Raw genomic sequence first — 16,582 nt, 5'->3', positions numbered from 1 at the left:
TCTTTGGGACCAGCGTGGGTGATGTGCAGACCTACCAGCAGCTCTGAAGCTTACTTAAAGCCCTTTCCCACCAAAATGAACATGTATATGTTTTTTGGTTTTTTTTAAACTTCATGTAATTGGGTGGTAGTTAAAAGGGGTTTAATCAGCACATTATATAGAGCTAACTGTAGCAGAGACGGGTTCCCAAAAAATGTCAAACTACTCCTTTTTCCATCTAGTGCATCAATATTTCCTGTCAGTGGCAGCAGGAACAGGAATTTCTCTTCATGATACAAATGGATGTTATGATAAATATCAGAGACTGTAAAGTGGAAAAAGTGACTACACACACACACACACACACACACACACACACACACACACACACACACACACACACACACACACTGTCCCCGAGGGAACGTCATCTATCTCCTGTTTCCAGTCTTGTTTCCTCATCCACTTTCCCGTCATGTCGCCACGAGGCAAACCCTCCTCGCTCTTTTCCCCTTTGATCACTGATGAGGACATCGGCCACTAACTTTCTGTTTTCGTCTCTCGCTCTCTTTGATATATTTCCAGTTATTTCCAGAACAAACTTGACACAAATATTTGTGTCTGTGTCGCTCCCACCTCGGTAGAATAGAATTCTTCTATTCAGCTCTAATTTACATTAATGGAAGCAAAGCAAGCGACCAAATTTTATTTATGTTGTCTTCCTTGTTGTCTTGTTGCTGTGTGTGTGCATGTGAGTATGAGCACAGATTCCATCCATCCAGTTCTTTGAGAACATGTTCACGCCTGTATGAGTGTATCAACAGCCCCCCCCCCCCCATCCCACCTACTTCTCAGAACAGATTATGAGCGTTGGGGCCGACTGAAATGACTTTGAATTCTCCAAAGCCCCTAACCCCTGGGAACATACCTGTTCTTGCAAGCCTCAAACGTACAGGTGCTTCATTTCAAAAGACTCCTCTCTTTCTCTTCCTCGCTCCCCCCCCCCCCCCCCCCCCCCCCCTCTCTCATTTTCACCCTCCCCCCTTAAGGCTGCAACTTTAGCCCTAGACTGAACGAGAGGCCTATTGAAATACCTCCCCCTGGTCTAGTCTGCACTTCAAAGTCGACTTTCACCCTCGAGCCAGATCCGAAGGAGGGGGGTGGTCCGACGAGCAAAAGGGCCCAGCCCCTGAATAGTTTGCACTTCAAAGCCTGTAACGTTTAGTTGTGAGCTGTTTGAAAATTGGAGTTTGTCCACTGTTAAGTTGATACCATAATTATCACGGTCCGATCAAATCTTCGGTCAGATAAAATGGCTTTGATAAAAAGAAAATATGTTTTCTGTATGTTATGATCCAATTGTTTGGCCTGTATATCATCTATTTACAAGCTTTTTCCAGAGCGTCTTATGGTCTTCATCAGCACACAGCCGTTTTTCACTTAGAGAAAGGATCATTTGCACCATAAACAACATGTGCACACGGCATAGCTGGAGTATAATGTTCATTTTTAACCATTTGCTTAACCCCTGTGGTTATTTTGGACTTCTCCCCATTCATTTTGAGTCTTTGCTTTCTGTTTAATGTTCTCATTTAAACCCTTTTTAACTTGTACTCTCACAAATGACAATAATGGGATAAAGGTTCATGCAATATAACAGAAACAACACTGTCTACTGTTTATGCAGCAACATCTTGCTGGTTTGCTTGCATTAGCTAAGCTACTGGTAATAGCAGATTTTGGTTTATATTTAAATTAGCAACAAGGGTGTGCTTTATTTCTCACAATTCAACTTTTTATTTTACATTCATATTTATGTATAGGGGCTGCACGGTGGTGTAGTGGGTAGCACTCTCGCCTCACAGCAAGAGGGTCCCGGGTTCGGTTCCCGGGTCGGCCCCGGGTTCCTTCTGTGTGGAGTTTGCATGTTCTCCCCGTGTAAGCGTGGGTTCTCTCCGGGTTCTCCGGCTTCCTCCCACAGTCCAAAGACATGCAGGATGGGGATAGGTTAATTGATGACTCTAAATTGCCCGTAGGTGTGAATGTGAGAGTGAATGGTTGTTTGTCTCTACATGTTGGCCCTGTGATGGACTGGCGTCCTGTCCAGGGTGTACCCTGCCTTCGCCCAATGACAGCTGGGATCAAAAGTGTTTTTATTTCAAAAGTGACATAGTCTCACTTTAAACCTGCAGAAGCATGTTTTGATTGATATGGTGAACTTTTTCAGACAATATTTGCTTGATTCACACATCTAGCAGTTACAAAGCAACAGGATTGTTTTTGGTTTGATTTGTTTGAAGAGACGGGCTGCAAAAATGGGTGAGAATTCTCTCCAAGTGACCCCTTTCACATGGTTTCACACTTGACATTTGATGCATTGTTATTATAAAACATATTGATTAGAGTCTAACTTCACATCGTCATGACGATTTATGGAGGAGACTCCATGAATTACCTTTTTTTTGTTTTTATAATTCTCCACCATCCCTCCCTCGGTGCTGGTATTTCCCCCCACTGTGCTTTCAACTTATAACTCTTTTCATGAGAGTTTCCCACTGGGGTTTGTGCAGTGACATCATTGCAAACATGCAACATACTCCGAACCGGCTGGAGTCAATAGTCATCACCGTTCTGTGTCATCACGGCGAAAGCATCTCCCATAATCCGGGGGGCTGTGAGGCCCCCTAATTGCTTTATGTAATAATATGCTGCAGCGATGCACTCTTCTGGGAGCCATGAATGTAAATGCTCCCCCTCCTCATCATCTCCTTTCTTCATTAAAGCATAACGTCAGCACCATGCCAACAATGGGACAATTCACTGAGGCTGGGAGCCCGGTTGGTACACATAGTGCTGCGCTGATGGACTAATCAAACACATTCAAATGTTCCCCTTTGGGTATTCTTAGCAACCCATGATCTTGTGTTTATTTCATATTTATTCATTTATCCAGGCAAGTCAATTAAGGACTTAATCACAATGACAGGCCGGAAGGGAGGTTTGCATAAGCAATAAGTGCCATAATGATGTATCGGAATCTGTAAAAGAGTGAAGTATGGTGGTGGTGAGCCGGACAGACACGTGAGGGCTCGGGGCGCAGTAAACAGAACAACATACAAGACAAGGGCGCCATTTAGGCACGAATTATAATACATTTCTATCTATGATTTAAATGCTTTTATCTCCTTAAAACAGAAACATGCTCATGAATTAGATTATCTGATTGTTTCTGCAACATTAATTCATCTTATCCAAAAAAGTATTGTGAAATTGGGCTAAATCTCCAGTAAATAAATTGAGCAAGAAAGGGTTCAGTGCTGTAATTAATCATTCATTTAGGTATTATTTTTGTCGATTAATGTAATTGATGTTAGGAAATGGTCATGGTGACATCTTCAAATTGCTTCTATAGTCTAAAACGAAAACAGAGCAAATTCTCATAATTAATGTTTGTTATTGAAAAACTGAAACATTAAATCAATGGTCAAAATTGTTTCCAGTTGGGTTTTTTTTTATGCGATTGACTAATAGATAATTTGACTATTAGTTTCAGCTGTATCAAGGCTCCCACAAACGAGTCAGACAATAACAAGCGAGATGAAAGAGAGCAGAACAGAGGAGCAGCTTTTTTAATATCGCGATCAGGAAATGTCATAAATTAGCTAATGAATCTTACTCGACATACAAGTTTGACGACATATATAAAACAGACATCCAGAGCCAGCCATCAGCTCTCAAAGTCATTCTCACCCTCGGCACTCTCTCAGCCTAAACAAGTGGACAGCTGATTCTTCTCAGGCTGGACTGAGTTTAGACACGAGTGTAGGGAGAGACTGGAGTGTCAGGAGAAGATCCACAGCTGCTGTCGAAGGAGAACCACATATATGGAGGGGGGAGCCAGGAAATAAGGCATATTCTTGTAATAATGTCTCTCTCTCTCTCTCTCTCTCTCTCTCTCTCTCCATATATATATAAATATATATATATATATATATATATATATATATATATATATATATATATATATATATATATATATATATATATATATAAATGTCGAACAACTTTAAAGGTCCCATATTGTAAAAAGTGAGATTTCCATTTTTTTTTTCTTTAATATAAAGCAGGTCTAAGTGTGATACAATCGAGCCGTGAGGATTTCCTTATGTTTGTGATGTCACAACAATACAATAGCTGTGTTCCAATCCAGCGGGAGGCTGCGACAAGGCTGTCCCGTTTCCAAAGACTCCTTCAAGTGCAGCCGAGAAGTGTGGCCTCCTTTTTCCAGATTTGGAGGATCCAACTTATGGATCGCAGCCCAACTCATCCCAAGGTTCATTGTACGCAGGTGACGCTTTGCAACATGGCAACTGTGAGCGAATCAGCAGCGGGAGAAACACAGAAATACACTCTCATCTAAAATATATCATGTGCCGATGGTGAAGCACATTCCCACCATCATGATATAAAATAAATGTGTGTATATATATATATATATATAAAAATATCCATCCATCCATCCATTTTCTACCGCTTATCCTGTATTTAGGGTCACGGGGGGGGCTGGAGCCGATCCCAGCTATCATTGGGCGAAGGCAGGGTACACCCTGGACAGGACGCCAGTCTATCACAGGGCCGACATGTAGAGACAGACAACCATTCACACTCACATTCACACCTACGGGCAATTTAGAGTCACCAATGAACCTATCCCCATCTTGCATGTCTTTGGACTGTGGGAGGAAGCCGGAGAACCCGGAGAGAACCCACGCTTACACGGGGAGAACATGCAAACTCCACACAGAAGGAACCATAAGGAATATGTATATAATATATATATATTAAAATAAATATATATTTATTTTTATATATACATAGCATTTCAGACAGACGGTGAATGCGGGTATATTCACCCAAAATGAGTAAAGTAAAGAGGTTTTTTTATTTATTTATTTATTTTTTATATTAAAGCATGTTAACAAGTTTAAGTAGAAGCCCCAAATATAAGTCTGAAGCTAGAAATGAGCATGATATTTCTCCATGCTCTCTTTAAATGATCTTGGAAGCGAGCCAGGTGAAGCTCAAGGAAACTACAGAAGAGAAGTTGCATCCTTAAAACTCTCACACGTTTTGAAAAACTTGCAGCAACCAGCAGAGGGCAGGCTTGTAATGGAAGAGGAGGAAGACCCTCCATGAGTAACCGGATCACTATAACTTGTTGCCTTAATGCTTTCTGTGGTCCATTAGCAAGCTCCAAATCCAATTTAATGTCATCATTAAGCTTGCAGTCATTGTGCTTTCAAAGTCCCATCATTCCTGTATTTATTGACTCTGAGTCATGATGCGTCTGTATTTCAGGCGCGTGTGAGAAGACCAGAAACATAGCGTTGATTGTCACAAGACAGATATGGGACATGTGGTGTGGATCAGGATTCATAGAGTGACGTCCAATGTGATCTGTAAATTATTGTCAGGCTGGAGGCACTGAAAAACTTCTAAAGTTTCAGCTTTGAATTGTTTTCAGCCTGTCTTTCTTTCTTTCTTTCTGTCTTTCTGAGTCTGAACACATGTCGACCATCACGCTTTCTTTCTAGAGGCGGCTGCATTCTTGACCTTAAAAGTCGTCACAGTTGGTTTTCATAAGCACACTGCCACACAGCTGACAGCAAGATGCGACCTCACTTTCTGGGCTTGTTTGGACATCTATCGTTGCGAAGAGCTCGCCCTTTCCTTCTGGTGTTTTCTTTGCAAGAAGCCAATTTGGTAGAATTACTGGAACCAGGAGAGTGGTATTATTCAATTTCATGCATTATTCTATTGTCGTGGAAAACAACCCCGCCCACTTCCAGATTAAACCGAGAGATTATAACCGTCACCTTTAAATTTTGTAACCTACACTAAAGACAGGACAATGATTGTACAGTATCATCATCACTTGCCTGGTACCAGGAGCTCTTTTCATGAATTGTTCAGTGGCACAAAGATGCAAAACATCTTCTATTGTGCAAAGATAGCGTGTGTGTGCGCATCTATTCTTTCAGTGTCCTTTCGAGACACAGTGTGCTTACTTGCACATAATGAACAGACATAATGACACATAATGAACAGTCTGACACACTGAAAGAAAAGGCACCAGGCAGAAGATGTTCCTTAGGAACTGGTCAGCATGGAAGTTGCACAATAGACTCTTTATGCCGAGCACAGACTGATTGAGAAATAATTGTCTTCTCCTGCAGTAAATAACAGCAACAGTTTGGTTTAAAGAGATACGTAGGATGTGCCTGCATGTTTTAAAGAGCAGAGAATGAAATTGATGTTTATCAATAAATGCATGATGAATCATGTTGTTCACTATTATAACTTTTCCATCCAGTCACTACTTTGGCTTTGTGCAGAGAGAAATGATGTCAAATTACATTTAAACATTTAGAGGTTCGTAAAATGCCTCAAATTATCTATGATTAGCTTGTCAGACTGGTCTTGACAACAATTACTTTGAAGATCAAAGGAAACCATCTGTCTAAAGGTGCACAATTATATGTGCAAATGGCTTGCTTTTAATTAATGCGCAATACAACAGTTCATGACTAAATAGCATATTGGAGGTGCTTCGATGTAATTGCTGAGACAAAATACGTTTATACATCTATATCTGTATGTATATATATATATATATATATATAAATATTATTTATGTATGTGGGTATATATATACATATATACGTATATATATGTATATATATATATATATATATATACATATATACATATATATACGTATATATATGTATATATATATATACATGTATATATATATATATATATATATATACATATATATATGTATATATATATATATATGTATATATATATACATATATATACATATATATATATGTATATATACACACACACATACGTATATGCATGCAAATATATACGTATGTACATATATGTATGTATGATTTAACTGGGCGAATATTTGTATACATATATATATGTATATGTACACACACATATATACACACACAAATATTAGCCCAGTTAAATCATGAAGCGTCCTGAAGAGGGTAGTGTTTATTTTAAGGTGGCACTGCAGCCAAAAACATGACAAACTCTGGGGAAAAACGCCTCTGGGCTGCCCGGGGTTGCAACAGCGTTTGCAAATGTGGCCTCTGTCTCGAAAGCAACCCAACGAACTAAATCAACCCGAACTTGAACGTGCAATTTTAACATTTTTCAAACAAAAAGTCCCCTCTTCGCCCGCCCGCCGCCACTCGGTGCAGAGCAGGGAAGTCCGCGGTGCCTCCTTAACTGAGTGCTGGCACTTCAGAGTGGGGAGTGCAAAGGAGAGGGTCAGAAAGATTGGTGGGTGGGGATATAACCCTTTTGGGAGAGAGAGGAAAAAAAACTCACAAAAAAATCACGTGTTTGGAGATCAAAGGAGATCTGCTTTGTAGAGTGGGAGGAGGAGGGGGGGTGAGAAAGAAAGAGGGAGAGCGAGCGAGAGAGGGAGGGAGAAAGAGAGCGATCGAGCGTTTGCAGGCAATGTAATTGACAAGCCTCGCAGTGGTGAAATAAACACGCTCCAGACCAGGCTCGGCTTTTATTGCACAATTCCGCCTCTTTTGACGCATCGACCTGATTTCAGTCACCTCCAGCCGATTAATTAATCCGTGTGAAATTATGTCCCGATCGGCGCTGATCCAGCCGGCAAGATGATGATTTCACCGCGGAGAGGCTCAGATCGCGTACCCGACTCGGTGGTCCTGGTGATCTTCGTGGCTGCCGCTTCTCTCGGTTCCGTCTTCGCCAAGGATACCGCCTTTGTGGAAGTGGTTCTGTTCGAGTCCAGTCCCAATGGAGATTATACTACTTACACGACTGGTTTGCAGGGACGCTTCTCCAAAGCAGGAGCCACTATCAGCGCGGAGGGGGAGATCGTTCAAGTACGTGTGAAAGTCTGTTTCTTTACGGGAGGGGAGGAGGAGGAGGAGGAGGAGGGGGAGGAATGGCGAGAAGCGGTCCCGGGCAACACTGCCGGGGACGCGGGGAGTAGTACGTACCAGGCTGCCCTTCTTGGGGAAAACTTTTTTCCCCCCATAGTGGCCGTGGTGTGTGTATGCGCGTGTATGTGCGCGCGTGCGTGTGTGTGTGCGTGCGTACGTGTGCGTGCGTGCGTGTGCGTGTGTGTGTGTGTGCGTGCGTGTGTGTGTGTGTGTGGCGGGGGCTGACACGAGTTGTACCCGGCGCGTATGTGCGTGCAGGCGGCGTGAGGATGGTACTGAAGCCTGCGAGCGTCTGCGGTTACAAGATGGCTCCTATCTTGTGGAATTCATTCACGGGGAAAACATGCTTCTGCAGGTTATTTTGTTGATGTCTGGAGCTCTATGGGCGCTCGTTACAGTTAACGGCCTTCATGCCAACAGACACGCTTTCTTAAAAAATACAAATAAATTAATAAATAAGTAACAACCGCTTCCAAGAATATAATAAGTGTGTGTGAAAAGTCTTTTTTTCGGTTGCTTTAAAAAAAAAAAAACGAGCAGGCGTTTCACAAACGCTGCAGCCGGGCTACGAGGCTGCTGTCTGGGGCTTTAGTTTGTGACGGTTTAATGGGGAGTTTTGCCCAAACGGTAACTTTTAAACCCCGTAAATGTTAGTTTTAATAGGGGGGACGTGTTTGTTTTTGTTGGCCGGACCGACGTGTAAACCGGCCCGCACGTCCCGCCGCACCGAGCCGGTTACTATGTAGCCGTCATCGACGCTGCCTCTCCAGTTGCTGTTTTTGGTTTTGAACTCGCTTGTAACTAATTTTGACGTTGTTTTTCTAAATAAACGCGTACAAGGCAGTATTAGTATCAATCAAGAAGCCTCCCATGTTTCCATCGTTCTTGGCCCCGAACATGACAAGTGCACTTGGCCGGAGCTGGTTATGTTTGGATCGAGCACCCAGCTTTGATCGAGTGGAAGTCACTAAAATATGAAGCTTTTCTCCGGAGCCAAGTGTTTCTGTTGGAGTTTTGTAATTCTTGCTTAATCTACTTGGCCACTGCTTGTAAGAGTTTGGGGGTCTTGTTCATGTGTGGAAAGATTTCTTTTAAAGTGTCATGTTTGATTTCCCAACCCTTGCTGTGTTGTTGGTGATGGAGGGACCAGCAGCAGCTCTGTGTGCATGGTTGGACTCCAGTGGAAAGCTGTGTTTGTATGCATCTTTCATCTTCCATGTGTTTGGAAGGATCATCTTCCAACGCTTGTCGAGTTCATGTGATGAGACACTCGGGCCAACAAGGCCAGTGTGACTGACCGGACGCCGCTTCGCCATCATTGGAGGGTAAATATTGGATCACCAGGAGATGAGAGCGTGAACAGGCATAGATAATGCCTTTTTGGTTTAATTTGTATTTATAAGCCAGGAGGTGCAATTGTGTGACCTCAGACTGAAGAAACCGTTGAGTGCTTTTGGTCTGTGGTGGGAGGTTACAAGCAGTCTGGGGGAGAGGGAGAGAGAGTGTGTGGGGGGGCTTTCTAAATGCTGCAAACACACATTAGAGTTTAATCAAGTTCACCAAGTTGCGTCATGCGTGTTCCTGCGGCGCGCCACCCTAAGTCATTGTCACATTTGTCCTCCTATTAGTACGAGCTGCTGCTGGCTGCTGAAGTGACGCATCCAGCAGCCTCCTCCATCCCTCGCTGTTCGGCGCCAGCGTCCCACACTGCACAGCAGCATCCTTTCAGATGCGTGCACGGTTTTGTTTCCCTCGAAATGTGGACTCTTTGCCTTTTAAAAAAAAATGTTTAAAGAAAGGGAATGAAAGGAGGGGATACGCAGCACAAAAATGGCCCCTTGTTTATACACAGTGATGGCCGTTTGGCGCCACTCGGTAACCACACAGCAACGTCGGACCTCAGCTTTACATCGACAACCACATCTATTTAGGTTTGCTTTCTTTGCTAACATAGCTTCTGACCACTTAGAGGCAGCTTATATTTTGTCAGGCTATAATGAGGGGCAGTTTGTCCAGCACGGCGCGCTGTCTTGAAATTCTTACATGTATTCTACCGGAGATTTATGAAAGTTGAAACTGACAATGGATGACAACCCATACAACTCAAACAGTATAATTTAAAACTGGTATCAAATGTCCCACTTGTGAATGCTATACTTGTGAAATAACATTGCAGGAACGTGTTGGGAAATTGCTGCGGTGTTGTTACGGATATAGTTTTACACTGGAATTGGGTTGAACACAAATATTTGGGTTTCTGTGCCCCCAGTTGTCCGCACTGACCTCTGCAACCATTGCACTTGTCGACTCTTTTTGCTTACAAGGTCTGAGCCTTCTTGTGTTCACTGAATGGGGTGCTTGATTTGGTCTGCCTGAGGTTTATGGGGCCTTCTGGTCCTCTCTTCTGCTGTTTGAACAGAGCCCAGAGGGGTTTGTGTTACCTTGTGTGTACAGTCGTGGCCAGACCTCAGCAGGTATGGGTTCAAATACTGGGAAAACTGGGGGGGCTGGCTCGCTTGGCAGTGCTCCTGAGCAAAGACCCAACCAGGATCGGCGCTCGGCTCGCGTTTGCTAATTCCCTAAAGCTAACAACCGCTCAGCTCGGCCTGAAGAGTGTGAAAAGTGGCATACGCTGCCAGGGGGCCAAAAATAATACATGAAGTAAAACATTTTCTCACTCTGCTCAAAAAGGGGAGGGGGGAGCATGACAACGCAGATATGGCCGTGGTGCCAAACGCCCCAGGCTTCCCAAGCCAGTTTCCTGATTGTTTCAGTTCCCTAATAGCAAAGTAATCAATGTCTCCTCAAATCACTCTCTCAACACATGAGACCGCGTGCGTAGCAACAGGCATTATCCGAAGGCGACCTTAAGAGCGTATTTACATCACTGGCCTTTAACTCTGGTTCTTGGCAAGCAGAGTGCTGCAGGTTGTCCATCCTGCCAGGTAGTTGATTGCATTCACCTCATCCCGGATTTAAATACTTCCTTATTAGACTGCTAGAATGAAAATGGCCTGGCAAAATGAAACATTGTGGTGCTCTTGCCTTTATACTAGCAGCAGTTTGGACCGCACCACGAGTCACTCAGGTGTGGACATAAAAGGCCTTAACAACGCAGGACACTGCTGGCCACCATGTTTTTCACATTCCCATCATTGTCGAGAGCGCGCCCACACAGCTCCTCTGAATAATACACGTCCGATGCAAAGGAAAACGCCATCTGCTGCTCATCATTCCCTATTGTCTCCCCGACCCCAAAATCGCCTTTCCTGTAGTGAGATGAGCAGCGACGCACTGCGCGAGCGCACATCTGCGTCTGATTTCCAGCGGGCCCGTGCTGTCGGCATGTGAGTGAGGAGCAGAGGCAGGGACGTGGCAGGGGCACCGAGAGGACCAGATGGAACTCATAGTGTTGGCGGCCAGAACCAGAGGGTATAATGTGGCTTTTGCCTACTTCCTCTCAGAAGGGACACAGAGACACGGGACATCCCCCGAATCCAGCATCAGGAAGAAGAGGCTAAAGTTTCCCAACACCCATGAGCCGTTTCACCTTTGAACTTCATCTCTATGCACATGATGTGCCAGTTACTATAGCTGGGAGGCTTCATGATGTGGTTCTTTGAAAGTGACTGTTTTTTTCTTCTGATTGGATGTGCAGGGGGAGAGAGTGGCGGTTTTGAGCTAAGACAACGATGAGCTTAAATACTGGAGCTCCTACCTTGGAGCTGGCAAGAGTTGTGTCGCGCTGCATTTAGACTATAATGAGAGCTTTAGTGGTTTAAAGCATCCAGCGCGCTTTCTCACCACAGGCTGGAAACCCCAAGAGGCCATAATGGGCAGGGCCCAGACGGGAGGTGCCAGGGACGGGGCCACTCCCAGCGCCAAAGCAACAGTAGCAGTACACAAACGCTGGTTTAAAAGGTTAAAAGCGCTGCTCCCTACTTTTTTCCATTTATTGGCTTGGCGGTTGCAGCTGTATTTTAAGTGCTATCGTCTCTTAACCGCCACCCTGTTTCACTTTCATGTCCCAGCCAAAGTAATTTGAGGCTGCGTTTCTCCCCTTTTCGGAATAGAACAGACTAAACTGTTTTTCTCTTTCTCTTGCTTAACACCCCCCACCAGGCTGCTCTTTTTGCACTTTGTCGTGCATCCTGTAATTCATGCATAGCGAGGATCACGTCTATCTAACCAGCATGGATTGTCAAAACTTCACTGGTATTTGAGTGTCCTGGTGGTGCAGGGTTTTAGGGCGCCGACTGTGAACCACAACATCCTGGTTCTGCTGTCTCGACTGTTGCTCCGGAGGGCCGCTGCTCTCCACTCTGATCTAAACTCTTCAGCCGCCCCTGGCTCACTTCCACCCCGCCACATTCTTCCGACCGCCGCCTGCCGCCACCTTGTCATTCTGAAATGGCGGCTGAATTCAGCAATCATTCCGTTTCTCTTCTGATTGACGGTCAGCAGCACGACGAAACTAGCTCGCTAGCATGTATTTTAATGCTATACCTAGTGTGCTGTGAATCAACAAATCCTAGCTTACTAGCTAGCTAGCCAGCAAAGGCTAGCGACGTAGCATGCAATTAATCAATAAAGCCTAGCTTGCTAGCTGGCTGGCATGTTTGCAAAAGCTAGCAACCTAGAGTGCTATGAATCAACAATTCCAAATTGCTAGTTAGCTAGCTACCTGAAATATATAAATATTACACCAAACACTAGGTTTGGCTCAGCTCCACCTGGAACAAGTGCATGGTACTGGCGACCCCTGTAGCTATGTTAGTTTCCACTGGTCTGAGTGGCCGAGTCGATCTTTGTTCCACTCCAGAAGAGATAAGCAGTCGGCACCGGTGCTGGCTGCTGCCTTCTCTCCGCTATCCAAGCCTCTCCCAGGGGAACCCTATTCCCCAAAGTCACTCTGCTCCTGATCTGCTATTGATTATGTGTCTGAGCTCATTTGTATTAAAGCCTTGCATTTGTCTCCTGCTTTACGCACCAATAATGAGGAAACGTTAATTCGGCCTCGCCCAGAGGCTGTGTTTTTTCTATGACGTGTGCTGGGAAATGCATCATAACAGAATGTCATACTTTCGACAGGTGAAAAAATCATTTTTCACACGGCCTGACTTCACTCTATTTGAAACAGTCAGACGAGTCAAAGATGAAACGCCCTGAGTGTTTTTGTTCTCTCTCTGTCGCCCCTGGCATGTCAACGTTTGAAACTGAGCTGAAAGACCCAGTCCATCCCCTCAGCCCATATTTTTATCAACTGACACAGAGGGTCTGCAAAACAAAGGCTAAGGGGTCGAGGGTTATGAAATGACAATGCTCACAGTGGCTCATCCAGGCAGAGGCATGCTTTGTTGTCGGCCAGGAATGTGCTGACTAACCGTGGAAGGCCACAACGCCAGCCTCCCCTTTTGTTGTACTTTTTTTGCCAATAGACTAGGAAGGTAGCCGCACTGAGAGTCCATTTCAATCCTAGCGCTACCCGCCATCTACCTCCTTAATATACTGATCCTTGTGCCCTCAGTCCTCTTTACTGCACACATTTGTTTTCATGAAAAGAGTCTTATCACAGATCCGTCCCACTCGCTCAAGCTCAAGAAGGCAGGGTTCAAAGTTCTCCCTTTTTTGTGTACATCATTTCATAATTATCAGCCTCATATGCCGACAAAGGGTGATGTTGCTTTTAATGGAAGAGGATCCTGCCCTCGTGTCATTTTGATTCATACTAATACGTTTTAACAACTCCTTCGGTTATTGTTCAGGGGAGCCATTACTGGTCTCGTGCACATAATCACACTCGGCCTAATGCATCATGTTAACATTGTGAGCGTTCCTCATGACAGGCCCTCTGTCAGAAACGCTGCCATTTTTAATTCCACCCTCTTTTTTTGTTTTCTTTTAATGGATTCCAACACTGTGGCAAAGGTCATTTACAGGGGTGCCAGATGGGGACACATCAGTTTCAGGTGGAAGCCCTGACCCCATCACGTTCATGTGTGTGTGTGTGTGTGTGTGTGTGTGTGTGTGTGTGTCCGTCCAGTAATGAGGAAGACCCAGGCCTGAACACAATGGGGCCGGAGGTATGATGGATTGGACTTGCTTGGTCAGATGAGAACAAGCTGGGTTTCTCTACATTTCTTTTTCCTCCCTGTGTGCTGCCTGTCCGCCACCTCTGCAGTGAAGATATATCACTGCATCTTCCCACCTCCTCCTCTTCCCACTGCTAAAGCTGCGCCCTAGATTTCTGAAATGAGGAATAGCCTTTATTTTTATGGCATCCCTGTGCCTCACTATCTCAAAGTTGGATATTTATTTTTTGAAGGATGGCTCATTTTGTGCGGTTGCACCCAAAGCCGAGATAAGTCGCTGTTCCTGTTTCAACTCTTCTCCAGAAACCCCAAAGGATCAGGTGTGACTTTTCCTTTCACAAATCTACAAATATAGTACTTTCATGAACGCACCATGCCAAAAGAAGCTCTCTAGTACCGCTTCGGGCTTTGATAAAGCCGCCACAATTCCTCCTGTCCTTCCCCTCGACCCCCGTCGGCAGCTCAGGCCATGCTTCGTTCCTCTCCAGCCCCTGGACCCTGATCAGGGAGGGGCCTGCAGGGTTGGGTGAGTAGCTGCCAGGAGCTGTGCTGCGGGTGTAAACCACATGAATGTGCCGCCTGAGCAGATAGGATCAGGCGAGGCGGGGAGGCCGCGACGCTCGGCGCAGCTCCACGCGCTAACATCAAAGGCAGTGCCGAAGGGTTGGCCGGGGGAGGGGGGGAGGGAGGGAGGGAGGGAGAGTGAAAGAGTGGGCCGGGCCAAACTCTTCAAAGGCCTCTCTGAGTAATGCCAACCCTGATGTGCGACGCTGCAAAACTGAATGATGTAATTGCAGGCCTTCCAGCTAAATCCGCTCCCATACAAATAATGGTGAAGGTGTTCCCTTGCACAAGGATGGTGAGAGAAATACTTTGCACGTTTGCACTGAAGCCAGAGAGTTTGGGCCGAGACGCCTCTCCTCCCGGGCGCTCCGCTAACGCGAGGATCCAGCCGAAAGGGGTTTTGTTTACGTATTTGATGGAGGACTTGGAACGGGAAACAGTTTTTATCTGATTTCAGCAGATAGGTTAATCCACCGGGCGTTTCTAAAGTACACAACAGGTGCAACAGAGTGGACGCTGTTCTTTGTAAAGTTTATACAGGGCCTGTGTGTGTGTGTGTGTGTGTGTGTCAGAGAGAGAGAGAGAGAGAGTGTGTGTACACGTACTTCCCTCGTAATGCATGTTAAACCAAGCCTGACCACACATTCTTTCAAAATGCACCCATGATCATCAGGCTGATAACTCATTGACAGCTCCCATGACAGTTGAGAGGCACACACAAACACACACTGAAGGAAAGTATCTCCCTTGTTGATGGCGTGCAGCAATAATTCACTGTTGTTGCTTTGGTTTGCCAAAGGTTATTTGCATGCCTCCGATTGAAGTCCTCCTCGCCCTTGTTTTGTGATTGCATGTCTCCTCTGATGTTAAAATAGCAGTAAACAGCTGACCCTTTTTATTTCCATGGGAGTTCAGGTGGAGGTCGAGCCTTTTAACTGGCGCATCCTGGGTCGGACCCGGAAGTCAGGGTTGGAGCACAAAGCCTTTGTTGCTGGTCGTAAAAAGAGGAGACCTCCTTGTTTCTGGCATGCAGAGTGTAGCAATTCATGACTATGACATGAACCATCCAGCTAAACGCTGAACAGGGATGCATGGAGACAAAACACAATTCATAGTGGCACTTCAATGTGCACTTCTTTTCTTTATCACTCCTGTTTTCCCAGTTGATCATTTCAAATAGTCAGTAAAGAGGCAGAAAATTCTTCAAACAGCTTCTTCTGTCTGACCGCAAACAGCCACAGTTTCTCACAAATTTCACTATGATTTGTACAAAAAGAATTAAGCAACTTTCAGCATTCACAAGTAGTCATTAACTCTGGCCAATAACTAATTGATTCATGATTTCATGGTTCCAGTTAATGTCCATTACGTATGTTGGCATTTCCTTTTTAATTAATTCATAATTTATGTAGTTAATTGATTGAAATCGGTTTGTAACACCAGTTTAAGTTGCAGTTCTGATTCTTATTCCAAACCCAATGTGCTACAATAATGCCAGCTGTTAAAACACCCAATTACACGACTCAAACACTCACTGGAACCTGACGCAGCTCATCATCGGCGTGTGAACCGTGTCATGACCAGGATTAATTGAGGCCAGCAGTTTCATATATAACCGTGTCCACCACAGGGATGGGAGGATATAAGAATGTTGTCACGGATCTAGATAAAAATCACTCACAATAAGTTAATAGTGGTGAACTTTCAAGGTCGGGGTAATCACAACTGACTTGAAAAAGCTGTGTAGTTCGCTGTCATGGTAGAGAAGTAAAATTGTTAGATTATTTGTTTTTCACCAACAGTGGATGTTGCATCATCCCAATTATTTTAGCCAGTATAATCGTGGCATGAAGTTTTCATATCCTGCCATGTCTAATCAGTGAAAGAAGCAGGCAGGTCCGCTGCGAGTTGACGTTTCACATTGCCGCTATTTCAGTG

At 44.7% G+C, this 16,582-nt stretch overlaps 1 protein-coding gene across 2 annotated transcripts in view; it reads left to right on the top strand.

Moving 5' to 3' along the window:
• The first annotated feature begins 7,347 nt into the window (after positions 1-7,347).
• The window catches only part of znrf3 (zinc and ring finger 3), a 61,426-nt gene continuing 52,191 nt past the window's right edge, over positions 7,348-16,582 (top strand). For both annotated transcript variants that reach the window (XM_084024691.1, XM_084024690.1), the window contains exon 1: positions 7,348-7,928. In XM_084024691.1, the coding sequence (XP_083880817.1) occupies positions 7,698-7,928 (231 nt within the window). In that variant the 5' untranslated portion in view covers positions 7,348-7,697. The remainder of the gene's footprint in view (positions 7,929-16,582) is intronic.

Source organism: Eutrigla gurnardus (genome assembly GCF_963514095.1).
Source record: "Eutrigla gurnardus genome assembly, chromosome: 13".
Classification (NCBI taxonomy): domain Eukaryota; kingdom Metazoa; phylum Chordata; class Actinopteri; order Perciformes; family Triglidae; genus Eutrigla; species Eutrigla gurnardus.
The sequence above is the reverse complement of the archived record's forward strand: the minus strand, read 5'-3'. Positions and strand labels throughout refer to the sequence as shown.